This window comes from Oreochromis aureus, linkage group 9, assembly GCF_013358895.1.
Source record: "Oreochromis aureus strain Israel breed Guangdong linkage group 9, ZZ_aureus, whole genome shotgun sequence".
Lineage (NCBI taxonomy): Eukaryota > Metazoa > Chordata > Actinopteri > Cichliformes > Cichlidae > Oreochromis > Oreochromis aureus.
This window is the reverse complement of record NC_052950.1, coordinates 5680336-5707716: the sequence shown is the minus strand read 5'-3', so window position 1 is coordinate 5707716 and position 27381 is coordinate 5680336. Positions and strand designations below refer to the sequence as shown.

The 27381-nt window shown below is 40.6% G+C and overlaps 1 protein-coding gene across 1 annotated transcript; it reads left to right on the top strand.

Annotated features, from left to right (window-relative positions):
* The first annotated feature begins 1381 nt into the window (after positions 1-1381).
* lancl2 (LanC lantibiotic synthetase component C-like 2 (bacterial)) lies at positions 1382-27286 on the top strand. Its single transcript, XM_031751197.2, has 10 exons — positions 1382-1589; positions 2356-2558; positions 8331-8448; positions 8706-8913; positions 11037-11184; positions 16575-16721; positions 19045-19227; positions 21628-21804; positions 23177-23249; positions 25759-27286. Exons 2-10 carry the CDS (start codon positions 2394-2396, stop codon positions 25833-25835), a joined length of 1296 nt encoding a protein of 431 aa, XP_031607057.1. The 5' UTR covers positions 1382-1589; positions 2356-2393; the 3' UTR covers positions 25836-27286.
* The last annotated feature ends 95 nt before the right edge of the window (positions 27287-27381 follow it).

Below are 27381 nucleotides of genomic sequence, written 5' to 3'. Positions count from 1 at the left end.
TAACTGATGTTTGAGGTTAGCTGGTTAGATTTGTCTAGATATTCTACTTTCCGTGTTCTATTGGAAAGGCCCGATAGTATGCTGTGCTAACAACTGCACCACTGTACTATGACAAACATCCTTCTTGATATAACGAAACATATTTCTGTAATATGTTTAAAATATTTGTGTATACTGTTTGAGATTGTATGGGCTTATATTTCACTTCATTAGGATTTTGATAACGAGACACACTAAGCCTAAGATATTTTCAGTGCAGCTGAAACACATGTGTATAAATAAAGACTGGCAGAAGCCTATGCATGAAACACATTAATCATGTATGTGATGATAATGTGTCGGCCCTCATGCCAAGGCCCTGTTACAATAACTATGTGTGGTGTTTTAGCAGCAATAATATTAAATGGAAAAAGCTGAGAATGACTAGTAGTAGGTGAAACTGGATTGTGTGTTTTCTACCATAAACTGAGAAGCTACACTTTGCAAATCCACCAGAATAAAGGAAATAAAGTGCCCAGTGTTCAAAATTCCCCTAAACTCCATTTAACCTGTCCACAGCGCTCAAAAAGACGTTTACTCCCATGGATGGCTCTTTTTCAGAAAAATCTTTTAGTGATCATCAGTTTCTTTGGCTGAAGAGACTGAAAGTTTCCCTGGAAAGCAGCTTCAAACTGCTTTAGAGGTCCTGCTGTATATTGGGATGAAGCGGTGCTCTGGAGATACAAGGGAAACGACAGATGTGGAAACAGCTGAATCAAACAGCTGAACCATTAGTGCTCCGATTGCACTAATAGTTCTAGCTTGTGGTCAGCAACTTCAAAAATGGAATCCAAAAAGCATTTGTGTCTCTTAAAGTGCAACCGAGATGCAGCTAAAATGTGCATCTTTAGAAGAGCAACAAAGTTTTGGCTTCTGTTTATTGGAGGTAGAGCCTTTTCTCTTATGTATTTCATTTCAAATCTTAAGAAAAAGGAAATGGGAAACAGGATGAATGGATGAAAGAGGGTTATTTGTGGAATTTGTCAGGAGGGAGAAAGGGAGGGGTGGTGGTTTGTTATATTGCTTAATCCGGGCAGCATGGTATCACACACTAACACCATCTGTCACCATTTACATGGGAGTCAGCTACCGGACTGGGCTGCTGGGTACTGACGGGCACCGGGCGGCTGCTGGAGGGGAAGTCTGTGTCAGTGAGGTGGTTACGCCCGTGGTCTGTGTACATACCGTCGGGGTCTCTGTGTGTGTGTGTGTGTGTGTGTGTGTGTGTGTGTGTGTGTGTGTGTGTGTGTGTGTGTAGGGGTGGGGGGTGAGTGTTACTGATTTGGCATCGGCAGCAATCCGATGTGCGCTCAGTGAGGAGGATGCTGAGGAAAGAGAGGCAGGGAGAGACACGGTGATGCGGTGACACATGGCTGCCTGCCGGTGCACTTAGACTGCGGCTCACACTTCTTTCTATTCACCGGAAAATAGGAGAGGCTGGACTCCGGGGTGCCTAGAGACGCTGCTCGGAGGCTGGAGGCTGCCGCAACCGACAAACGAGCTGTGAAAGCCCCGCACACTGCTGATCGGACAGCCTGCTGATCCCTTTGGTAAGCCCAATTCTGGCTCCACCTGGTATTACCTGCAGCACTTTAGCATCGCAGCTGTTGTTGCTAATATAACGACCTGCTGTTTGGGCTACTACAGTGTAGCAACAATTGTTCTCCTTTCCCATTCAGACGTCTCATTGCGCAAACTTAAGCGTCACATTTAGTTCCAAAGAAGGTGTATTACTCATGGCATTATTCATTAAGCTCTCAATTTAACAACAGTCAGCCTATCCAAGGTGATATTCATTAAAGTTTTTTTTACCCTCGGATGTTAAATGCAGTACTTCATGTTTGTAAAACTTGATTTTGAACGTGTTCAGTTTGTTTGTGTTCTATTTCGAACTTTCAGCTGAAGTTACATCCAGTATTCTTTTGGTCTGTGCAATGCAAAGCAAAAATACATTTCTGGGGAATAACAGAAACTGCAGTGTAGAATATGCCTTTAAAATAGTACTCAAGGAAACCGAGCCTGAATGAAAAATGAGGACTTTTAATGTAAAATGAGTAAAGCTTTAAACGATATTTTGTGTGAATCAAATATAAGCAAGGGTAGCTTTGCATGCTTTTTAATTTCATCGATTAATAAACGCATGTTGTCCTATAGCTTCTTTTGTATGTCAATGGCATTAGACAAAACATAAATACACTACATGGTCCTTTTATTGGTTACATTCCACTTACATAGTATTTAATATCACTTTAGTGTGGTTTAAAACAATATTTCTGTAAGGCGATTTTTTTTATTTCCACTATAATCGCTCTACAGCGTACTGAGATATTTGGCCTTGCCGAGCCGCCGTAGAGATGGGAGATAACATGTCCAAGCGACTGAAGTTGATCTCGGCTACAGACGCAGAGATGGAGGAGCGCTCTTTTTCAAACCCATATCCCGACTGGGACCAAGGAGGCCTCACCTTCAACTCTGGAGCGGATGTAGTTTGCAATGACCCCCTTGATTCGGAAGGAAAGGTGAGATGTTTTCCCTCATTTTGGTTTTCACATCTGCTAACAGAAAGTAAAGCTAGCTTGGCCCAGGCTTGTTGTTAATACTACGGGACTGTTACGGTGTGGGAGTACCTGACATTGAAAGGGGTTTGTTTATGTTAGCGCATATAATGTCTTAGCTGTGGTCAGGGCTGGACTGGGGCAAAAAATCGGCCCGGGCATTTTGACTAGAGACCGGCCCACCAGGTATTATAGGAAAAACCATAAATCCTTTGAATGAAAACAAACGCTGTTGTCACAGTGATGTACACTGTCTTGTTGGTATATATGTATCAATCTAATAAACTTAAACCTACACCATCCTCCCTATTCTGGTATTCTAAACACTACCCGAAAGTAGACTGCTTGGTCGAGTTAACCTCCTGAACTATCTACAACACATGGTGAAAACCTGAAATTAAGACAGAGAACACTAGAGGTGAGACATGATCATTACTGATTACTGATGACAGATTTAGATATATTTTCATAAACCATTCATTTGCCACATCATAAACAGCATGGCAGGGCAAAATATTTTTTCTAACATGGCAACCTTTAAAAAGTGAAAGGAGATAGAAAGACAGGTGAGAAAGAATAAAACTTAATTGACTTTTTGATGGCATTTCACACAGTACTGGTACAGTATCTAGAAAATGTGGGAAAATACTGGCATCATATACAGTACTTAGCTACTTCTGAAGAAATTATGATGGGACCCTAAAAAAATTACTATGTACAATAATGGATTTCTATACATTTTACATCAGATGAAAACGTTTGTTGTAAGATTCAGATAATTATTTGTTAAAAGCTAGACATTTTAAATGAGAATAAGAAAGAAAAGTATTTCCTTGTGCCCCCCTCTCCCTGTTAATGCCCTACCTGCCCCCCTGGCAAAACTTTGCTAGACCTGCCCCTGCACAGTTACCAGCTGTCAGCTCCTCAGAAAAGGATCCTGGTGTTATTTGTCTCTCAGAAACAGTTCATAACTTCCCTTCAACTCATTCATGTCACCTAAAAGGTAAACCTGTTTCTCCATCACCTGTTCAGCTCTGATGATTCAGTAAGGACATCTCCTGGTTTCATCTTCATGTTTCCCTCTCACCACATGTCCAAACCGACATCATGACCAGCAGCTTTTACAGCTGTGCTCCAGCAAACATCAGCTGATACTAGAAATTAATATTAAATAAATTCTAACAACAGCTGTTTAAGCTTAAACGTGCTGCTGTTGTTTAGCGCGACATCCGGTTTCCTGTTTCTGACGCAAAGTGGGCGATAAACAAACAAGAGAGAAAAGCCGATCAGCTGATTATTGATCAGTTTCATGATTGAAGTAGAAACAGGAGAGGGAGGGGGAGAGAATGAGAGAAGAAGAGGCAGCTGTGCAGCAAAGACACAGAATAATTCCAGCTTTGTGTCTTTTTCATTGTAGCTGAAGTCCGGGACAAACTGTGTTCCTTTTCACCTCAATACCAAACGCGCAATATTTGCTCTGAATACGAGAAGATTCCGTTTTTTACAGGACGGTTGGAGACTCTAATAACTAACCTTATAAATAAAATAAGATAAAACAAGTTCAACATCAAATAAACTCCACCTAAACTTGGTTTATATCTGACCCAGATAGACTGCAGGTCATAACTTCTTACCTGAAGTTTAGTTCACCGCCTCGGGTCTCTGTTCCTCCTGCCTTTCCGTCATCCACCTGCCAGCGTGTTGCATCTGCTGGCCTCCACCACTTGCTAATGTTACTGAATCTGTGGAAGCTCCGCAATAGCCACCACCAAACAATTGAGTTATTTTTACACATCTCCCAGCATCTGGCCAATCCACCACCTTTCAGTGTTTATACCGTTACGGGGGGAAAAAAAAAAGAAAACCATCAGCCCATAAAAACGAAAAATCCAGCTATGGCTGTGGTTTGCGTCTGTCATCAGTCTAAATGCAGTAATGTTACAAAGCTAGTCACTTTTTGTCAAAGTAAGTAAAAAATACAGTTGGTTTTTGTTTGTTTTTTTAGTTTCCTCGTCTGGGTCCTCTGGGTACACATATTACAGTACAGTAAGCTGAAGCTGGTGTTACGGTCTGAACTGACATCTCGGAGGTTTCTTTCACATAAGCAAAAATAAAAAATAAATAAATCTGCAATTAAATTCCACATGTTTTTTTCCCATTGACAGGTATGCTTCACCAAATATAATCGTATCGTAAGTATAGTAGTCAAAGTATAATTTTAATATAATAATATAATTTTGAATCCCGCAAGTGAAAGTAAACCATATGGAGTTGGTTTTACCCAACAAAATAACTCATCTCCAGTGTTTTTAGAAAGGTTATCACCATAGAACAGAATATACGGCACATTGGACGTTACGTTGTCTGTTTTTAAGTTCAAGTTATTATCTTTACATCTTTATACCTAAATATAATTTAATCCTGCACTCTTATTCATGTTTTTAAAAAGCAAGAAAAATATTAAGAGTTTGGAGTTGGTTACAAAAAGAGAGAGAGAAGAGTTTTTTGGCCGTCAATGATTTTTCAAGAAAGCTCGTTTGCTGTTATGTTGAGCTTTTTGTATTTTCAGACAAAGCTTGGCTGCTGTAAATGTGTATTGGCATTTTGAAAACTGTATTCACCATTACAGACATGTAGTTTACCTGTTACCTGCATTTTGCATCTGTAATGTTCTTGTATTATTTCGCAACCACGTCATAAATTCAGTGAGAGTTATTAGATACCCAAAGACTGCCAAGAACTTTATGATTCTGTGAAACAGAATTTAATAGCTTTGGAAGTTCAAGAACGTAGCAACTTATCAATTTGTTGTGGTAATTGTGAAACTATGTTCAGAATATGTGCATGAACATACTCTCACAGGATTGGGTGAGATGCTGTACACAGCCGTTTGCTGACTGGCAGTGCCTGAAATTAGATACGAAAGCTCAGGAGCTAACTCTATAGCACTATGTATAATTGTTGGCAGTTGAGGTATATCAGCAGCCCCCCTTCTTTTCTTTTATTGTAATGAAAGTTTATTCACTGCTAATACCAGGTGCTCCTTGTGTTTCCCTACCTTTACTCATGTTGTGGTTCATGATATCATTCAGCTGTCTCCTCAGAAAGTAGTTTGACCCACAATAAGACAAAAATTCAACTCCACCATCGTGGACTGCAGCAGTTGGAATGTGCTTCGTGTTCGTTGAAATTCAACAACAGGAAGAAGCTCACTAGGCAGGCTTAAATATGCTCATGTATTTTCCTTTTAATTTAATAGTATTTGCCACAAAATCTCCAGATATACAAATATTCTCTAAAATGGATCCATTACCGATGTCTGCTAATGAATTGTAAAACACTGTTATGTTGCATTGAATCAGAGCTGTAGATTTTTAGCATTGTGTCACTGTCTCATTAAAGCCCTCATTCTCCTCTTTGGCTTTTCTGAAAATTCCATTGTTATGCAGAACAGTACCATTTATTCATGTGTCTGTCACTGTGTTCTTTTCCTTCACCATCGAGCCCCTCGTCGAACTGATGCAGAGAGAACAGACAGCCTTGGTCACAGTCCTCTTTGTTCGAGGACTCTGGTCAGACAAAGCTATACTGGGGGAAAACAGATTTTTCTCTGTGACGAGCTACTGATTTAGAGCAGAATGCACTTTAACATATATTAAATTGTCTTATTTCTATGCTAACATAATACCAATGTGTGTGTATACTATTTCTTTGTATTTTTCTTCCAAGGAGCCAGGTTTGTATTTTTTTTAAAGTGATTTCAAGTAATAGTAATGTCTTTTTCAATGCAAATTGGCTGCTTTTTTCGTTTTCAATCCAGTTCTTGTATCTGAATATTTTCAGGTGTGTGTGTGTGTGTGTGTGTGTGTGTGTGTGTTTTAAGCCACTTAATACTGACTTATAAATTATTTAAGCGTAATAAAGTCACCTAACTCAAAGGATGAACCACTGTTCCATCTACGCATAACAATTTGACAGGCATAAAAGATTGTATTTTTTTTAACAGGATGATCCCTCAAGAGCTATTAGTTGATCCACCTACTGTTCACCAAAGCATCATTAGAAATGGTCTCAATAAAAGAGTGGCTGTCAAGAAGCCATTTTAAAGGGTTAGGGGTTAGACAAAGAAAAGCCTGAAACATGCCAGGTTACACAAGAACTGGAGAAAAAAATCAGTGGAAACAGATCTTATGGAGTGATGATTCCGCAGTATCATTATTCATGATGTGTGGAGGAGGTCAAGAGAAAGGTACAACAGTAAATGTCTACATCCATCTGTAAAACATGGTGGAGGATCTGTCTGACTTGCAGCTTCATTTAATGGAGTGATGTTGGGGATCATTTAAAAATGGATGCTTTTATGAATGCAGGAAAGTGCTTTCAGATTTTAATCTACCACGCAGTATCCATCTGAAAAGTATCTGACTGGCAATGGCTTCATTTTTCAGCAGGACAATGATTCAACTCAAAAGCATAGTTGGTTAGAAAAAAGTACACAAAGGAACGTTATCAGTCATGGATTGGCCTCCCCAGAGCAAGAGTTGAAACATCTTGACAGAATGGAGCAAAGGGCAGCCAACATCCAAAGAAAACTTTGGAATATCCTTCAAGAAACTTCAATAAAGGTCGCCGTACCAAATATTGACTTTCAAGCTTGTTAGAATAATTTTTTTTGTATGTTTGTCACACTTAAATGTTTCAGTTCATCAAACAAATTTAAATGTTAGACAAAGATAACACGAATAAACATGTAGTTTCTAAATGAAGGTGTTTGTTATTAAGGGGGGAAAAATCCAAACCTACATGGCCCTGTGTGAAAAAGCAGTTTGATTCAGAATGTTGCCCTGCCCTACTTTTCAGCCCATTCACATTGTAGGTTATTCAGTGTGAATGGATTCTGTTGAGAATTAGTTCATTTCACATCCACAATCAAATCAGCCTTTAAAGCATGGCCTGACCCATGATGTTAAATAAGTAAAAAGCTGGGCCTTGTGGAAAACAACCTAATTAACATTTGCCTAAATGATTCCTAATGGTAAAAAGGTTGGACCATGAACTTATATCTGAGCATTTATTAGATTTGCCACTGCTGGTATTACACTGGTATTGGCAGATCACATATAGACATGCATCTCATGAGCTCGCTCAACCTACGTGGATAAAAACATTACATATTGTTCTAATCCTGACTTGGAAACTGAAGTGGTTGTTTGTGTTCGATTTGACTCAGTGTCAACACCAGAGAAAGGAGAAAATGGCATGACTATGAGCACATTCAAAATAAAAAGTTACTCATCTGAAATGAAACTAGTGCAAATAAATAAGCTGAAGAGCATACTTCTTTTCACTTCTCATTTTATTTATTTGACCAAGACATTCAAATTCAGTAAATGTATGATTTTGGTACATTTATTTATTCTATTTTCTTTTACAGCGTCAGGAAAGCAATGTTTACGTCCAGCCTAATGTTTCTTTACTTTGAAAAACTGTCCCAGTCTCTGCGGTTCGTATCAGATCAGTGCTCTGTGTATAAACAAGGTTAAATATGATTCTGTCTCCCAGTGCATGTTACTTTATCTTCCTGCTGTTCCCTTCAAATGCAGCTCTGTTGTTCCATCTGTGCCACCACAGAATCGGCATTTAGCTTTATAGCTGATGGATAGTGCAGCTCTTGAGTCTGACAACTTTTCTGGTGTAAACCCTGCACTGGAGTTTATAAATGTATTCTCTCTTCAGGTTAGCACATCCTTTCAGAAGAAGCTCCAGAGTAAGATCAAAGATCTCCTTCAGCAGATGGAGGAAGGCCTAAAGACAGCCGACCCCCATGACTTCTCCACCTACACCGGCTGGACAGGTCTGTCCCTGACCACTCTAAAAACTTGAAGAGATGTCCACATATGTGGACGCCCGGTCCTAGGAGGTTAAAAATGTCTGTAATTCCTAAGTGGTTAGTGGAATACATCTGAATTAAAACTCAAAGTTGGTACTCGGTTACATCTAGACTGTTTGATTTAAAATCCACAGTGGTGGTGTACAGCCACAAAAATACCAAAAATCCTGTCATTGTCCAAATACTTATGGACCTAACTGTGTCTTTTCTTTTCACTACAGGCATTGCATTGCTGTACCTTCAACTGCACCGGGTCTCAAATGAGGCCTCCCACCTGCATAGAGCCCTTGACTACGTGAAGAGGACCATGAGGATCCTGAATGGGCGCAAAGTGACATTTCTATGTGGTGACGCAGGGCCTCTGGCAGTGGGTGCGGTGGTCCACCACAAACTGAATAACACGACTGACAGCAAAGAGTGTCTGTCCAGGTTAGAGGGATTGCTTGAGGTGCTCGATCTTTATCTGAAAGAGTAGCAAAGTAAATGGAGCCTCTGGTGAAATCCTAATGCTACTGTGCACTTTATAAACCCCATATATACAATGAAAATTTAGTCAGTGACATAAGTGCTATAATTTGGCATCCATACAGACAGGATTGCTTTCGCAGCCCCATGTAGGCTTTGATGGTAGGCTATTACCGGTTTTGCTTTGGAGTTTGTTTGTTTTTTGGTCACCCCACTGGGCGGGCAGTGTAAAGAAGCAAGTTTGTGAAGGCAATGACTTCAGAACGAAGCAATATAGAAGCACGGGAAGCTGACAGTATTTTTTTTTAATTGACTGCACATTCCATGAAAGGCCCATGTGGTAGAAAGGACCCAAAGCACACAGTGCTATGGATACCTCACTGACTTTATTTGCGATTTGTTTCTTGCTCATGCAGCTTTCCAGCTGCCTCATTCCGTGCAGCACAGCTCTCCCATCAGGTCCCAGTATCCTACTGAAGTAGGGAAGGCATGGCCAGGTAATGGAGAACAGCTTTGTGGGCCAGCCTCCCCTGACACCACAACCTGAACCCACTTCTTTACTCCTCCCGCCTCATACCCCCATCGCCTGACTTAGGCCAGGGAGCCATCCAGCTTAGCCTTTGAAGAGGGAGTCAACCGCCCACCTCCTGGCCAGGCACTCCTTCTCCACCGTGCTGTACTTGGCCTCCCGTTCCATTTCCTTGTGATGTATACGACTGGGTGGTCGGGCCCTCCTTTACCTACTGGGACAAAACTGCCCCCAGACCTCTGTTTGAGGCTGAATAAAAGGGAGAGACAAGTGAGGAGTGTGAAGCAGAGGTTCGTTTACCTGTACGAACACCGCCTGGCACTGCTATATCCACTGGACCAGTTCTGGGACTTCCTTTCAGGTGAGATCAGTCATGGAGCTGATCAGGTCCACAAAGTCAGGCATAAACCAATGGTAGGAACCAGCCAGCCCCAAGAACTGTCTCACCAGGATACGATGGCTATTTTTTGAGGTGGAAATGGTGGAATTTGGCACCTCCAGTCCCAACTCATCTCTTTTGTTCACCAGGCTCACCAGTGTAGCAGTTTCAACCTCTCTCCATGCTTTGAGGAGTTTGAGGTGATGTATCTGTGGGGTTCCTCCCCTGTCCGATGGTACCACCTCATAGTCAATGTCCTCCACTCACCACAAAGGGCCCTTGTCACTTGGCGAGTAACTTTGAACTAGAAGGAGGGAGTAATACAAGCACTTTATCTCCTGGTGGAAATTGAGTCTAGCCCCTCTTTTGTACAAGTGGTGCGACTGTTGTTGTGATTTGGCACAGTATAAATAAAAACTAAATTGACTTGAATTAATGGATATGTCAGGCACGGGATTTTTGCGTATGCCCGCATGCACACACGACAGGTGATCCTCCGCTTGTGTGACTGCTGCCTCCAATCTTGTGGGCCGGAGGCAACGCATCCACTCTGCCGTTCCGACTAGGAGCCCCTCCAGCAAACTGCTTAAGCGGCGACTGTCTCCACCAGGCGCTCCTTCCCCTCAGCAGGGCTGGGCCACAGCCACCTGGCCACCGTGTCACCGCCTGGCGTAGGCGAACGGCTAGTCCTCAGACTCCATCTGGTCCCCTATGAAGCTTTGATGGTGGTCCTCCAAGGCAAGCTCCATCTGATCTACAATTATATGCCGGGCATCCACAAAATGGCCCCATGCCGTCGCAGGCAAGCTGAGAGCTGCCAGCTGAGGCTCCCCCCTTGGTCTTGTTCGTGGCATGAAAAACCTCCAAGAAGGCTAAGTAAGATGTCTCATCTTTGATCATATGCTCAAATTGGAGAGCTATGTCCGATATCGTGGATACTAATTCTAGAAGACCACCAAGATAAAATAATGAGCGTGTCAGTGAGAATAATACCGTTTTTTGTTTGTTTTTTTTTAATTACTGAAACAAATCCACATTTACTGGTGCTGTGAGGAGCTGCAGTAATTGTGGTCAGGATAGGGAATGAATATTATCCCCCACGGCTCAGGTGAAAAAATTCTGTGCTTGATCTGTACCCCAGCCTCATCCTTGTCAGTGATTGTTATGTTTCTCCATCAGGCTTCTTCAGCTTCAGCGGTCTGTGTTGAGTCCAGACTCTGATATACCAGATGAGCTGCTGTATGGTCGTGCCGGATACCTTTATGCTTTGCTGTACGTTAACAAAGAGATCGGCGCAGACACTGTGGATGAGGACACCATTACAAAGGTGAGACTTGCACATGTCAACTTTCTCCACTTTAAATTATAGATAGATAGATAGATAGTAGGCATTATTTTTAATAATAATAAAGACATAATGTTATGTCATGTTGTTTGTTTACATTCTCCATGTCTTGCAAGAGTATTCTGCTGGTCGTGTATGGTGTTGTAAACGATACAGAACTGTACTGAAGTGTTCAGCCCTGAATTGGCTCATTTTCACCAATATCTGATCCAGCTCTTTGAGGGAGGATAGGATTAATATTAATGCTCCAGATACCTGCTCTATGAAAATCAGGATAAATTCCTTATTTGGCCTTGAACTTCATTTTGAGACAGAAATCTCCATAATGCTGCAATTTGTTTACTGCACTTTTAAATTATGTTTTGTTTTTTTTTTAATTGTTAGTATGATGTCTTACTCATAAACATAGTCACCATGCTGTCACTTAGGTCGCACACAGCGCTTTAGTTACTGGCCTGTTGAATTTTTGGACCAACAAGTAACATATTTAGACTGGAAGGTAAAGTACTGAGTTATCAGTTTGACCAGTGATGTACCAACAGCTGTAGAATCAAATGATTCCCAACAGAGGGTTTAATACCAGAACAAAATGGTAAACTCAAGTACTTAAACTCCTTTAATTAAAAGTTGCTTTAAAACACTGACACGGTGGTAGATAATCCAAATCGTAACTTTATAATTTGTTGACAAGACTGATACTGAAGTGTTAGGATAGTTGCAGAGTAGCCTAGTATTGTTGCAGTTACATTAAGTTAGTATAAGTATTTAATGACAGCCATGCCAAACCTTTTAGTTTAGCAACAAAGTTGATGTCTCAAACAAAAGTGTGAGGTGCAGTTCAGGATCAGGTAAAAATAATAACACTTTGGATGTTGTTCCTGACTCTGACCTTGTTATTAGCAAAGACTTCTTGGAGAGCGTTGGCGGTAGACGGTACCAGAGCCCAGAGGACATGGGACCCAAAAACAAAGCATGTAAACTCAAACACACTGTGAATAATAATCTCTCCTATTCTTTGGTTATTTATTTAGGAACACACACTCACTGCAAGACCAGCTGTCACCATTTGGTATAGCGCCAGACTGAAATACATATACTGTACCCGATTTCTCACTCATTTTCACAGAAACACACACACAAAGTGAGAAAAGGGGTGAGAGAGTGGGCAGTAGCGGGCACACACAAGCTATTGTTGTTCTCAGAATTGGTAGATAAAAGTACTTTTATGGCCAAATAAGGAATAAAAATCGGATGCCCCAAAGCACCCAGTTTCCTGCAGTGCTGCACTGCTGTTCATCTCATCGTCAGCTGTGCTCGTATACCTGTCACCACACAACAACACTCAGCACTCTGCAGGCTTTACCAAACAGTGGCTCTCCTCCAGGACGCTCTTTATAGATGCTTTTATTTCTTTTTCTCATGCACAGATCTTTGCTCTCTGTTTTCAATCTTGTTCTGCTGCATTGTTGTCTGTGTGTGTCTCAGCTATTAGAGAGATCTCTATGGTTTGCTAGTTATGTGTTTTTCCCCCCTGACTGATTCCCTGAGTAAGTGTGTGTTAGAGCGTGTATTCATATCTTTGTGGGGACCAAAATTGAAAGTTTACTATACTTGTGTGGACCAGCAGCCCTTATGGGGACCAAAATCCTGGTCCCCACAAGTTTAAAGGCATTTTTGAGACTCAAAATGTGTTTTTAGTGACAGGGTTACAGTTGGGTTATGGTAAGGGTTAGGCATTCATTTTTCTGGGTTAGGGTAAGCGGCTAGGGAAAGCATTATGTCAATTAGATGTCCCCACAAGATATGAATACCCAACAGTGTACATGTGTTTGTGTTTCAAATGCCAGCCTGTCAGGTTTTTCTGTTCTCTATAGTGCAATGTTAAAATAATTTAAATTATAAGATGGGTTGAGAACCCTGTTAGAGTAGCAGTTTTAAATTATTAAGCTAAACCAGTCAGTCGTACGCTAAAAAAGGTCAACTCCATAATAGGAAGGATTCTGTCACAGAGAAATGGACAGCTACAGACAGTGCACATGAGTGGTATAGGTCTTCATGGAGCTTCATAGATCTGTGTAATGTATAATACATTCCCTGTGTAATGAACAGGGATTGTAAATCTGTCCTGCCATGATGGAGGCAGTGCTGCTGCTGCAGAACTGTTTTTCTTCACTCTTTTGCTTGGGGACATGATATACTGCTGATTCAGAACTCCGAGTCCCTTCAGTTCCACATATAGGCTACTGTATATTACTGTATATATCTAAGCAGAATGTCCAGAAAACATGATTATAGAAAAACACAGTAACTTGTCAAATGCCCTCAGCACAATTTTGAAATGTAAATATTACCATGAGAAGAAATCGTCATCTCTAAGCAGTTTAGTCCATTTGTGTTGGTGCAGCTTGGTGCAGACATTTGAATATTGCGATGGTTATGATGAAGCTGCAATTTTAGTCCCCCATGCTTTTTTTGCTGGTTTCGTCCTATCAAGCAGAAGTGTAGCTAACTTGGGATCCATCTTCAATTCTAAATATGGAAGATCTTCCCTGAAAAACACATGTGGACGGGATCCACTGCAGAGGATGTTGTGTCCATGTTTTCAAAAAAGAACTTCAGATTTTGGTTTGTCTGACCACAGAACAGTCTTCTACTTTGTCTCAGTCCATTTTAAATGAGCTTTGGCCCCGAGTAGGTGGCTGTGTTTCATACACAATGGAGTGATCTCCATGACAGAATCATGCTTGTTTTTACGGCAGACCACCTGAAGTTCCAGAGATCGCAAACAACCAGTACTGATTTCAGCCTCATCTGCAGAAATGTTGATGTTTTGATGATATTATGCACTGTAGTTGATGACATATTCAGTCTTCACAGTTTTATGTTGAGGAATATAAACAATAAGTCTCAGTTTCAGTTGTCTTAGTTTAAACATTTGATATGGTTTCTATGTTCGGTAGTGAATAAAATAAGGCCTTATGAGCTTTGCAAATCATAGCATGCTGTTTTACCTTTTACTCAGCGCCCCAACTTTCTTGGAAGTTCGATTATAAATTGTAGGCCATAATAATTTTTTGCTTCTGTCTCACCCTGCCAGGGTGTCCAAATATAAAGAAAAAAATTAGCCAGTATACCTAAAGGTGGAAGATTAACACATAGTTTCTCATGTTAGTGTAAATGTGTCTTCTCTCCTTTAAAGAAAGTAAACAGAAACATATCTGAGGCTGATCGAGCAGCCACGTGTCATCCTAATCACCTCATCGATCAATCAGTGGAAGACAAAGTTCTGCTCCTTCCACCTGCCAACGCCTCAGTTTAATCCAGGTTGTTTGGGGCTTTGGAGAAACTGTTCCAGCTTTAGCTGTTGCTAAATGGAAGAGCATAAAGAAATCCCTCGAATAACACCCTGCTGCACATAAACCTTAGTAGCTGGTGTGCAGCAGTCTCGTTGAATTTAAATCCCTCAATCTCTTAATCTAACCCTGATTTAATGTTATGGATAATTCTTTAGCTCTCAGAGGTTTGTATCATATTAGTGAGCTGATAAATGATGTTCTCTTTCTGTTCAGAATGAGGTATTTGCAGACAAGACACAAAATACAACACCCGCAGTCATAATGTTAGGTATGCAATGTTGTTGTCATAGACACACTGAGCGTGGTGGCCAGAATTAGTTATACAAGCATAGTTAGATGAAATATTCCAGGGTTTCTGATTGTTTAGTGTAACTGACACCACTAACGGGAGGCACAAACGCATGTTTTCAAAAGAGCAGTCCTAATATTCTAAAATAAGACACTAAACAAAGGCTTGTCGTGTTCTACGATTTTCTATTTTCAGACTGTGATTTTTATTCTTTTATTCTCTCTTTCTCTTTTCTCTTGGGACAGCTGTGATTCTGCACAGTTGCACTTTGACAAGAAATAACAGTAAAATGCTTCCTGTTATTGGAATCATTTAGCCATCCATTGCCCGTCCTTGTCTGTTCCCTGTTGGCTGATGTGTGTGTCGTTTTGTATGTCTGTCTGCTTTTTGCTTATCCTATTTAAAGTATTATTTTGTGTTATGTTTTATTGTGATGAAAGACTGTCCTCAAGATTTTATGCTTAGAGTTAAAATCAAATGATTAGAGTGTTTAGAGTCATTTGACTCTGTTTTTTATTCAAGCTTTGGCATCGCAATTAATTAAAATGGATCCGTACTTTATTGTGAAAGAGGCTAATCATCGAACAAAAGGGAATTTTGTTAAGTGATGTGAGATGGTTGTTGTAAATTGGCACAGTGTAAATTAGACCACATTTATCTAGGTTTTTATCATATAGTTTGATCAGTTGGAGGCTCTGTGCTAGACGTCAAAGTATTTAAAATCGAGAGAATTTAGTCGTGTTTGTTTCCTATGTTTGATTAGAAATGAAGGTGAGTTTGACTGAAGTTTAACCTGCCTACAATCTCACTTCGATTAAATCCAATGTATTGTGCCCGAAGGTTGGGAGATATGTAAAAATGTTCCAACCGACAATCGTCAGTCCAATAACCGACGACAGGTGATATATCCATGCAGGTGACCTTTTGATGGGCAATGTGATCATGCACAGACTGATTTGCGTGTTTAGAATTTATACGTTTTGTTTGGGGGGAATATTTTAGCTCATTTTCTTGTTTGTTTCAGTATTAATATAGCTACTTTTTGTGGATTACTCATTTATTCATTTGAGATGCACCAAATCACACAAAAGACTAAACATTACGTCAGATAAACACTGGAACGGCCTGTAAACACGTTTAGAGTGGAAAAAAGAAGCGAGTTTCTCTTTGTTTCCCTCCCCACCATTTTGGGGTTTTTGTTTTTATTTAAATGTTTTTTTAGGCTGCTGCCTTTCTTTCTTTCTGTTATGAGTTTGACTAAACAAATCACTGCATTTGGGCGCACTCTGAGGAGGGTGCCGTTAAAACAGCGCTAATATTTTTTTCTGTTGAATGCTTCTCTTGGCTTCAACCAGCATTATTAGAAAAATTAATCAGGGGCAAATAAATAAATTGCTTTTGTAAAAACGATTGTTGAAAGGCTAAGCCTATCGTCCACTGACCAGCCTTATTGTGCCCTCTCTCTGCCATTGTTCTATCCATGAGGCTGTCAGAGAAATAGTAAAGAAAAAGTATAGTTTTGCAAGAGTAGAAATGGTGTCTCCCAGGTCATGTCGTTTTTATAGTTTTATAATGAATGCTAACACTCCACTCTCTGAGCTCTGTAGTAAAATTTTGATATCAGTTTCTGCCAAACTGTGTGTTTGGGTTCAAATGTGAGTTCAAAGGTTCTTAGGCTAAATCCTTTCTCCTTTATTTTTCTGACTCTTTCTCTCTCTGAACATCAGGTGGTCACAGCCATTGTGGAATCTGGTAAGAACATGTCAGCAGAGCAGAAGAAGACTGATCGCTGTCCACTCCTCTATGAGTGGCACAAGAAGCAGTACATCGGCGCTGCCCATGGCCTGGCCGGCATCTATTACATGCTGATGCAGGTAGGAGAAAACGGAAAGCTGTCTGTTCAAAGTCAGTGGGTTTTTAAAAGCGAAAATTAATCCAGAGATTATTTTATTCCTCTATATAAATAAGTTCGAAAGTATTGCAAAAGCTACTTTTATCTGTCATGTGGTTATTTATGGAGAAACACTCAAAGGTTCTGATCTTCTTGTTGATGATACACAGTAAACACATTCTGCTACATCAGAGAAATTAAAGTATTTATTATATGCATTCATGTTTTATTCCAAATAGACTGACTTTCATTCTAGAGTAACATTTAATATTACTTGTATATAAGAACACACAATTGTATACTGTAGACAGAAACACACACACATAAATGCACAAAGTGACATCCATATAAGTGAATCCAGGTAATGTGCTTGCAGTGTCAGCGTTGTTGAATCAGCTCTGTATTTTTGCTGACAGCTCTCACCTGCAGCCCATGCTACAAGCCACCTGCCACCTTCTTTGTGAGCACTGCAAACTAATTGTTGAGGAAAAAACAATTAAGAGAGGCCAGAGACTGGATCCAGATTTCTCTGTACTCATTTTTTCTGTATATGTTTACTGAAAAAAATATATAATAAAAGCACCAAGTATGAATTTTACTTTACCTGAAAGAATGAAAGTGGCAGCTGAAGGATTATGTTTTCCTTAGTGCTGTTATATCAGAATGGGCTGAAATCTGTTATTGATTATAGATTTGGGCAGATAGACTCTTTATCAGTATTCGGTATTTGGAAGAAGAACTGTTTGATTAGTGGTGTTGGCAATCAGTAAGTCATTGATTTAAGGTTTGCTTAATGTCTGTTGTTTCTTACTGTTCCGGGCTTAAAGCCAGTAGAGGAGCTGAGACTTTCTGCAGGCAGACATCATGCAAGTGTTGCTGGTGGCTCAGATAAAACAGTTTTGTGTGAAATCCTGCCAAAGCATGGCCTGCAAAGAACGACCAAAGTGTTCCCACTGTGCATTCAAATCATACTGGGTATTGTTAGCAGCTAGAAATGTATTTTAGATATATGCACAGATGTCAAATTCATGGTCGCAGGGGGACTCAAGCTTATCCCAGCTGTCACATGCATGCAGTATATTACTGTGTGCATGTGACCTTCTCTGTACCATTATAGGGAAAGTCATCATTTATCAATTTTCAAGCAATGAAAATAGTCACAACAAATATATTACTTAACAGTGCAGCCACACAGCTGAGTTCAGATATGTCTTGAGATTGTATTGTGTGTATGTCTATGGGCTATAAATGCTTACTTAAACCTAGGCTTAGTAGGCTTATTAGACGTTGGCAGCCAGAAGTTTAAAGTAACCTAATGAAACGTGTTTTCACCAGAAGACAAGAATTCATACTCTAATTATGATAAAAGTTGACACTAATGTCAGTACCATAAAAGGTCAAAGATACAGATAAGGTCTGGACCGTAGAGAGAGACGAGCGACCAGCCAGGGACTGGAATCAGATGATTTTCAGCATTTCTGGTGCTGGCCAGGGATTGGCACACACAGACAAAAAGTCATACGCACCCTCACGGCCGCACACTAACATGTGCTTATAGTGAAGTTATAAACTGTTCCAGATAGTTACATAAATCTATTGGACGTGCTTTTGTTTGAAAATTCATTGCTGTACACTCAGATTTACCTATCTCATTTACCTTACCATGTAACTATTTGTACCTGTGGGGTGCCAGTTTAGCTCAGGGGTTGAGCAGGCGACCATATGCAGTATGGCAGGGGAGCAGCACTTTGCCACTCGTCTCCCTCTTCCAGCTTTTCTGTCACTCTTTGCTTTCACTGTCGGATAAAGGCAAAAATTTTCATATGGAAACATTGTGACTCTCCCTTGGCCAAAATAAATCAGAAAACACTATAAGTAGCAAAATCTGACTGAGTAAGAAAACAAAAAGATGGTGCAATGGGTCGCCACACGGCAGAGCGCCATGGCAACAAAGATGAAGATGATTCCATTAATCATCTTGTGATTTATAACAATAGCAAAAGCCTAATTTAAAGTAGCTCACTGATATCTATCCACAGACTTTAGTGTTTCCTCTCCTGTTCATTAATGTTCTCATTAACACATGAGAACCCATCTTTCTCTGTATGAATAATTCATTACTATGGCGATCAAAGTATGTGCTGAGTCCATTCTTACAAACATCTGCTCTGATTTGAATCTGTGTTTCACCAACTTTTCTGCTGCCATTAGGTAAGGTGGTAGTCACCTCCTTTTGGGGCATTTAAAGAAAATTCTGTAAATGTAGATCTGAACAGTAGAATTGAAATTAAACTCTGTTCCTTTAGCCTGGAGCAAAAGTCCATCCAGACATCCTGTCAGAATTGGTTCGCCCCAGCATCGACTACGTCCGCCACAAGAGGTTTCGTTCAGGAAACTTCCCTTCATCCCTGAGCAACGAGAGCGACCGGCTGGTCCACTGGTGCCACGGAGCGCCCGGTGTTATCCATATGCTTATCATGGCCCATAAGGTGAGAGTTCTGCGGTCAGCAGCCACCCTGTCTGTCTAACACGCACAAACAACACTGCCACCTTGTGGCACAGCTCTACACTGCATGAACAGTTTATTGTGTTAAACATATTTGTGAAGCATGTATTATTTGCCACGTCAAAGAAAAATCATGTTGCTGATGGGATTTTGTTTCGCCTGGCGTCTAACACTTTGGCTAATTTCCTTTTTTTTCTTGGTCCATTAGGAAGCTACATCACAGCCAGTGTGCTGCCATTCTGGCATTTTGCTCTCACTAATGAGACACTGCTTTTTGGTTTGGCAAAGTGAACAAAGCACTGCACTTAACAATGTTCCGCTACTAACAGAACACAACAATTGTGCCGTTTGTTGTCACACGAGGAGCATTTAAACTGCCACATATTTTGTTAGTGGGAGATTTCAGATCGGCTGTTGAAACTATGCAGCATGCACACGTTGTGCTCCCACTGATGGAGTTGTGTTTTTACAATAATGGACAGCAAACTGAACGATTTCAGAAAATATGATCCTGTTCATCAGGCAGAATAATGGTGATGTATTATCACAGAGAGATGCTCCATTATTAGGGCTTAAAGTTCTCCTTCACTGTGCCAGATTTCCATAAATGTGATGTTTGGACTAATTTGGCAATTATTTGACAACAGTAGGCATACTATGTCATATTCATAGTCTCAGTCAAGACCTATTACATTACTTTATGGCTCTGACAGTGTTGCTTGGATGCAAAGAAGCAGCCATACATCAAAATGATCCAGAAAACACTGCTTTGTTCTGCAGTCTGATAACTGAAAAAAATGGATGTCACATCCTTCAGACTAAAGAAGAGAGGTACCATCCAACATGCATCACTGCCTCTCTGATGGAGGGCTGCGTTAGCGCCTATGAAACCAGCACGTTGGCAAGCCACATTCAGCGACTTTTAAAGGAACAGATGCTCCCATACAGAAAACATTGTATTCATGAAAGCCTTCCATATTTGAGCACCCCATGGTGCATCTATTTGTAGCAGAAGAGTCAGGGTTCTGAACCAGCCTGCCTGCTGCCCTTTTACCAATTCAGCATATTTGGCGCCTTCTACACAACATCCAGATGGGAGACAGGCTTTCTTCTGATCACACGTCCATGACAAGAACACTGCTTGAACCGTTAGACTCATTAAGGCAGGATGATATCAGTTGTTATCACCAAATCCATACAGACATAAAGTTGTTTTCAGACAGTCAGCGGTCACTGCTTCCTAAAATAGCTAGAATCTTCCAGCTTGTTATCACCCCTTGTGGAGTGACGTTGGTGAGTACCCCTGAAGGTTGCAATGGAAGAATACATCCGGAGCTCATTTTAGCAGCATCAGAGTTCACCGCAGAAACATCAGCTCGTACAAAACCAACATGGCTGAAGTTACTTTAACCATGGTGTGTAGCTAAGGATTCGTCTGCATGTCACATATAGTCAGGTTTGTAGGAGTGGATCTAGTTGGTAGCTGTAATAGGTGACTTGTGCCTTGCTGTATGAGAGGAATTCTCGGGATTAGTAGGAAAGGCGAGAGTACGTGGTTCTGCTTTCAGAATTCTGAAACAGAACGTGAGCTGTTGGTGTGTTCGAAATGAGAGCGCAGCAGCAGTTTATAAGATTGGCTAGTTGGATGAGTTTCAAATCATTTTTAAAAAGCACAGGTTGTTAATAGTGGATTCTTTCTTTTCCCTTTTCCTTTCCTGTAGCTGATATTTCTGTGTTACAGCTAAAAGCTAATAATAATAGAGAGAGAGGTGGGGCCGGATACAATTTCTTCTACATTACATGGCAGCTCTGTAGAATGCAGCTTTTCAAAGCACTCCCTGCTTGACACCATCACGAACCTCACACAGCTGTGGGAGACTGGCTTATATAATCGTATCCAATCAGGCACACTGTCAGGTCTGCACTGTACTCGTACTGCGTCCTGTCAGCTTCATACATGTCTGATAGGTCGTCTGTCACCTCAGTTATGAGTTGAAGTAGCATCGCTTTAGATTAGATTTATTTCTTTGAAATGAGATCTGGCTGTGTGGTTACATTTAGTTTTTATGTAGGCTGAGTCTTTATCTCCTCTGCTAGGACCATACAGCGTCAGGAAGATGGTTTGTAGATATTATATGGGCTGTCTGATACAGGGGTTACATTTACTGCTGGTTGCCTTGGGTTGACGATGCTTTGAGATTATGAACAAAGTGTTTTCACATACAGAATGCAGTGTGGTTTTTGGGGGGGGTTTTTTCTAAATGGTTAAGATATTTAACAAAAAATGTCAAAATGCTGACTGCATCTGTTATGAGTTGGCAGTAGGTGTTGAAAGGTTGACAAGGTTTGACTATCCTGTGGGCTTCATCCTGTGTCTTGGTAGATTTTTAAAGAAGAAAAGTACCTGAAGGAGGCTGTAGAGTGTGGTGAGGTGATATGGCAGCGGGGCCTGCTCAGAAAAGGCTACGGTATTTGCCATGGAACCGCTGGCAACGGATACGCCTTCCTGTCTCTCTACAAGCTCACCAAGGAGAAGAAATACCTGCACCGCGCCTGCAAGGTAAGGCCGAGGTTAAACAAAAAAGCATTCTGAATAGTAGACTAAATATGCACAAGCAAGAAGTGGCTTTAAAGATGCCGTGGTTAAAACTCTTGTCGATTCGTGCGTGATATGATTTTTTTCTGAATACTTTAAACTGCCCTGCTTAACAGACATAACGTCCGTTGTGGCATTAAATGTATGTTCGTATTGGACACCAGAGCACCGCGAAGCCTGTTGAGAGAAGACCTGTAACTGTACAGTCTTCTTACTCGTTTTTCTAATCATGTGACACAGCAGCTTTTCAACGTGTGTAGTTGTGGTAAACATGTATGCTTCGAAACACCAGTAACTGCAAATGTAAAACAGTACACTGTCAGACAGCATGGTGGTATAATAGACTGTTAACAGATGACGTGTGGCTAAGAGACGAGCTGCATCTCCTTTCTAGACGTTTTGGTTATTTAACAGTAAGAGGGAACTGGGTGGCTGACAATGTTTTACTTAAAAGGAATTTTTGTGCCACTATCTTTGAAAGAGTGAGTCCAAATGGAGTTTTTTTTATTCCATCCATCCATCCATTCGCTTCCGCTTATCCTTTTCAGGGTCGCGGGAGCCTATTCCAGCTGTCATAGGGCGAGAGGCGGGGTACACCCTGGACAGGTCGCCAGTCTGTCGCAGGGCCAACACACAGGGACAGACAACCATTCACACTCACATTCACTCGCTCATTCACACTTATTGACAATTTCGATTATCCAATTAACCTATCCCCACAAGCTGCATGTCTTTGGACGGTGGGAGGAAGCCAGAGTACCCGGAGGGAACCCACGCAAACACGGGGAGAACATGCAAACTCCACACAGAAAGAACCCGGCCTGATGGTGGCCGGGGTCTAACCACCGTGCCACCGTGGTTTTATTCCTTGTTTCTTATATTAAGGCTCACTATATATCATGATGTACTGGGGAACTACAAGAGTCTTTAACAATACCATGGAAATGTTACCATACAAATTTTTGGTCATACTGCCCAGCGCTGTCTCTGTCTCATGCGAGCTTTTTCTAAAGGAGGTCCGGCGTGGAATTTATCATGTAGTCTTTCCACTCGTTACCCAGCTTGGTCAGTGCATCTGTCATTACTATAGCAACCAGACTGTAAACATGTTTGTTTGTACTGTAGAAGTTGGGCTTTTTGAAAAATTTGTTTGTAAAGTGACCTTAATGAGCCAGTTTTATTACATGATTCATGTGTGTCCCTCACATTTGGCAGAAGAGCAGAACAGCAAGTTATTTTAGGTTGAAAACTGAAGACTTATCAAAGCAAGTCTATTTTTTTTGTTTTTTAAGAAAGAAGGATGTTCACGTGTACTCTTGTTTTTATATTCTAACAGTTTGCCGAGTGGTGTTTGGACTACGGGACACATGGGTGTCGTATCCCAGACAGACCATACTCCCTTTTTGAAGGTACCTAATTCGTATTGATTTAATATTTCACATTGCTTTTGTCTTTGTCCTGTCTTCTCAGAACTATTTCCTCTTAATTAATGTAATAAGAAGTCTGTTTTTTTTGGGGGGGGGGGATTTCTGTCTGCATCTTCTTCCGTCTGTCTAAAGTTGTAATGGATGATATTTTCCTTACATTTCCACATGTGTGTAATGTCACATCAGGAATTATGGAATATGACCTTATTTCAGCCATTCACCCCTGTAGCACAGTGTGGAAGTGGTTAGCACTATGGCCTCATACAGGGCTCGCAAAATCGCTAGCCCGACGTCCCGGGGCTAGCGATTTTTCCAGTCAGGCTACCAAAATCTATCTCAGCCCTGCCCGTCGGGCTATCATAGGAAAAATATATGTCAATGCTTTTGCATTCTTTCGCAAATGTAGCTGGGTAATTATGTCATTGGCATCGATGAGCCTCTGTCAATATGTGACATATTGAAATCGCGTTTGAATTTGTGCTTGTTTTTTGCTTTCACTTTCACTTTGCGATCGCGCGAACGGTGTGTAGAGAGCCGCAGCACTGATTGGTGAGTGACGATTAATTGCTCACCAATTCCTCTGACATCGTCTTATCACTCATTAGCTTACTATTCAAACCTGACAAGTGAAATCTCCCACAGCAAGCTTAAACATGTGAGAGGTTTATTGCGCAGAGAATCGCTGACCGTTATGTAAGTACGTGTGTAAAAGCAGCAGGATTTACGCCGGTATTTTAGTTCTGCTGAGCCAAATAAGACAGGTCAGGGTGAAGAAGGGGGAGCCAATGAAAAGCCTACCACAAAACGGAAAAGTTATGACAAATCAGGCTGAGGCAAAAAGAAAGCTCAGCTTTTTTGGTTTCATGGACAAAAGAATTTATGTGGCTCAAATATGACGAGCTAAATAACATGATGTTCTGCCGGGTGTGTCGTGAGTTTCCCTCGATATCTGAGTCGCCAAGCGCCTTTGTTACTGGGACCAGTAATTTTAAGAAAGACCCCATCAGAACCCATGAGAAATGCAAGAAATGCATTATTGCCCAGTCTGCAATATCTTTCCCAGAACAAACAGCAATTGCAAAAAACATACTAAAAATAAACCAAGCACAAGCAGAAGTCCTGAAAAATCTTTCAAAAGCATACTATGTTGCAAAGAGTGAACTACCATTGTCAAAATTTAGCAGTCTTTGCAAACTTCAAAAAGCAAATGGCCTCGATCTTGGTTCCACTCACCTCTTACCCTTGACTTCAGTGGAAATTTCAGATTCAGGATCTGACACAGACTGATTCATGTTCTACACAGTTCTTACAAGTTCATAAAAATTTCTGTTCAATTAGAAACAAGTATTTGAGTTGATGATTGTAATTTTTATACAGTTGTTGTGATTTGTATTTCAATAATTTTCTGATTAATTTTTGTTTCCGTTACAATATTATACTTTAATGTATAATATTGTAAAGGAAACAAAACATTAAAAAATTGCTCTCTTTTTTATTCGGGCTACTTAAATTTATTTTGGGCTACCAAAAACTGAAGAGTGCCTGCCCGAAGGGCTACCAGAGATTTTGAAATTTTGCGAGCCCTGTCATTCAAAAACGTTCCTGTGTGGAGATGTGGTGTTTCTTCCTGTGCCTGCACGGGTGCTATAGATTCCTCCCACAGTTCAAAGACAAGCATCTTACAGTAGTTTTATTTGTGAATCTAAATTGAATATAAATCTAATCTAAATGGATGAAAGGTAGATGAAGTGCTTAAAGTATATAAAATAAACTGATGTATGAATTGTGCTTAAATGTGACTTGAAATCTGAAGTGCTTTGCATAGACAGTAAGAATAGAAAAGAATAAATGCAGTATATGAATAAAAGTTCCTCAGTAGATAAACCTTTGTGTTTAATAAGCATTTTCTGTTGATTAGAGGTCTGTAATTTAGTAGATGTCTAGATGACACTTATTTGGTTATTTGGTTGTGAAATGGTTATGATCAGATCATAACATCCACTCTAGGTACCAGATGATGTACAGTATATGATGTTTCTCCTTAAACTCTGTCTCATCGTGTGTTGCATGGTAAGCTTATTTGTACAAGCCTCTGGTCAGTCAGAAGTTACTGTGATCTATTGCAGCGGATGGGATAGTTAGCACAGCTGCATTATAACAAACGTTTTGAATCTGTTGGCTGTCTGAGGAGCTTTCAGAGGTCTGAAGGCAGAAGAGCACTCTTTTGCTCTCCAACCAAAAATAGGTGTAAAGGAGACGGCTTTTTCAACAACTTTAGCAGATTGCTTTTCACCTTTCACTTTTCAACCAAAGCTCAGCATTGTTCAGACATTTAGAAGTAGTCTTTTCACTGACTTTTTGCTATGTGTGTGTAGGTTATATATTTGTTTACAATTATTTTTCTCACATAAACTCTCCTCTGGCTTGAAAGCAGCAAAAATTTCATACGGTGAAATGTGTATTCAGCAGTAATGTCTGTTTCTCCACTTAGGTATGGCAGGAGCCATCCACTACTTATCGGAGATGGAAAACCCAGAAGCTTCGTGTTTCCCTGCCTTTGAACTTTGACCTGACAGCCCCTTGACTTTGGATTACGAAGGGGAGGCTTAATATTTTCAAGTTAACTTTCCTTTAAAGGTACACTGCTCAAAAAAATTAGGGGAACGTTTAAATCACACATTGGATCTTGATAAATGAAATGCTCACACTGAAAATCTTTAGTGACATAAATTTCGTAATTTTCTTGAGAACAAAATGATCTACTAACAGTGAGAACCAATGTCATCAACCCTTTGCGGGTTTGAATTTAGAAACCACACCAAAAATCAAAGTTTAAAAATAGAAATCACTGGCTCATCTGACCTGCGTCATAATGTGGCTCAGCAGTATGTGTAGTCCCCGTGAGCCTACATGCGCTCTTAGCTGGTGTCTTTAAATCTTGTTCTGGACTTGGATCATGGCATCAGTAAACTTCTGGACAGTGTGTAGCACTATTTGGTGGGTTTCGATGGACCAGTGCATAATTTTCCAGAGAATCTTCATATCTGAGAAGCATGGGAGGCTATCAGTGGCATCAGTGCCTTGATCATCCCGGAACTGCCTTCATTCTGGCCAGTGGAGGACAGACATTGTTGTGCACCAAGAGGATCCCAGGGCTTGCTCCAGCATGAAGTCTGACATTAGATATGTGGATTTCATCCTGATACCAAACATTCAGGTCTGTTTCAGTATTTCACATGTGAACATCCTCTCATGTTCACATGGGGCATGTGGCAGACCTCCCAGTTTCTGTGGTATCTGGGAAAAATCAGTCATGAGGATTAAAAGGAGAGCATTGGTCTGTGGCTACAACCTGCAAAACCATTCCCGTTTTGGGCGTTGTCTTCTTGTTGCTTTTCCATTGTTGCCACATTCACCAAAACAGATGAAATTAGTTGACCATGATTTACACTTACAAGACGTTTAATTGACTGTTTTATTCTGAGATCATAAAGTGTTCCCTTAATTTTTTTGAGCAGTGTACTTTGATAAAACTTTCAGCCTTGGTCATGCATAAGTAGTGACCAATATTAGACATTCAGACTGGAAATGCAAGTGATTCATTATTTGTTGGATTAAAGACATGGTTAGCTTTTCTGTGATTAAAAATTTACAGGGAATGTTTTTGGACAAAACTACACGTTCACTTATGTAGGTGTAGTAAAAATAAAAGAAGCAGTAAATCGATGGAGCGCGACCATCGTATTGCCTCTTTTTCTCTCGTTGAAGATAGACACTGGATCTGATGTTGGAACGCTGTCAGAACTCGCCTATAATGTGCTGAGAAAAAGACATGGACCTCATGGCTCCCCATCAACACATTATTGCCAGCTGGGCATGGTCACAGGAGCACATTCTAAGCACTCAGCCTTTAATATTGTAGCACTTGGGCCAAGAGAGCAAGTGTGGGTGTGTGTGTATGTGTGAAGATGTGCATCTCTGTCAAATAAACTAAAGCTGTTGTGGCATGCTCACTGTTATTGGCTTTTGGTCCCTCATTGTGTGCCAGTGTAGTAGTTATTCTTCCTGTATTTAGGTGTGCTGTTTCAGTTCTTCACATGTTGATCGCATAGTA

Bases quoted from the DNA above. Each gene is read 5' to 3' on its own strand.
- lancl2 (XM_031751197.2), top strand. From the start codon at position 2,394: ATGGGAGATAACATGTCCAAGCGACTGAAGTTGATCTCGGCTACAGAC. The intron at 11,185-16,574 runs GTGAGACTTGCA...TCTGAACATCAG, and splicing joins ATGAGGACACCATTACAAAG to GTGGTCACAGCCATTGTGGA. The intron at 19,228-21,627 runs GTGAGAGTTCTG...GTGTCTTGGTAG, and splicing joins TGCTTATCATGGCCCATAAG to ATTTTTAAAGAAGAAAAGTA.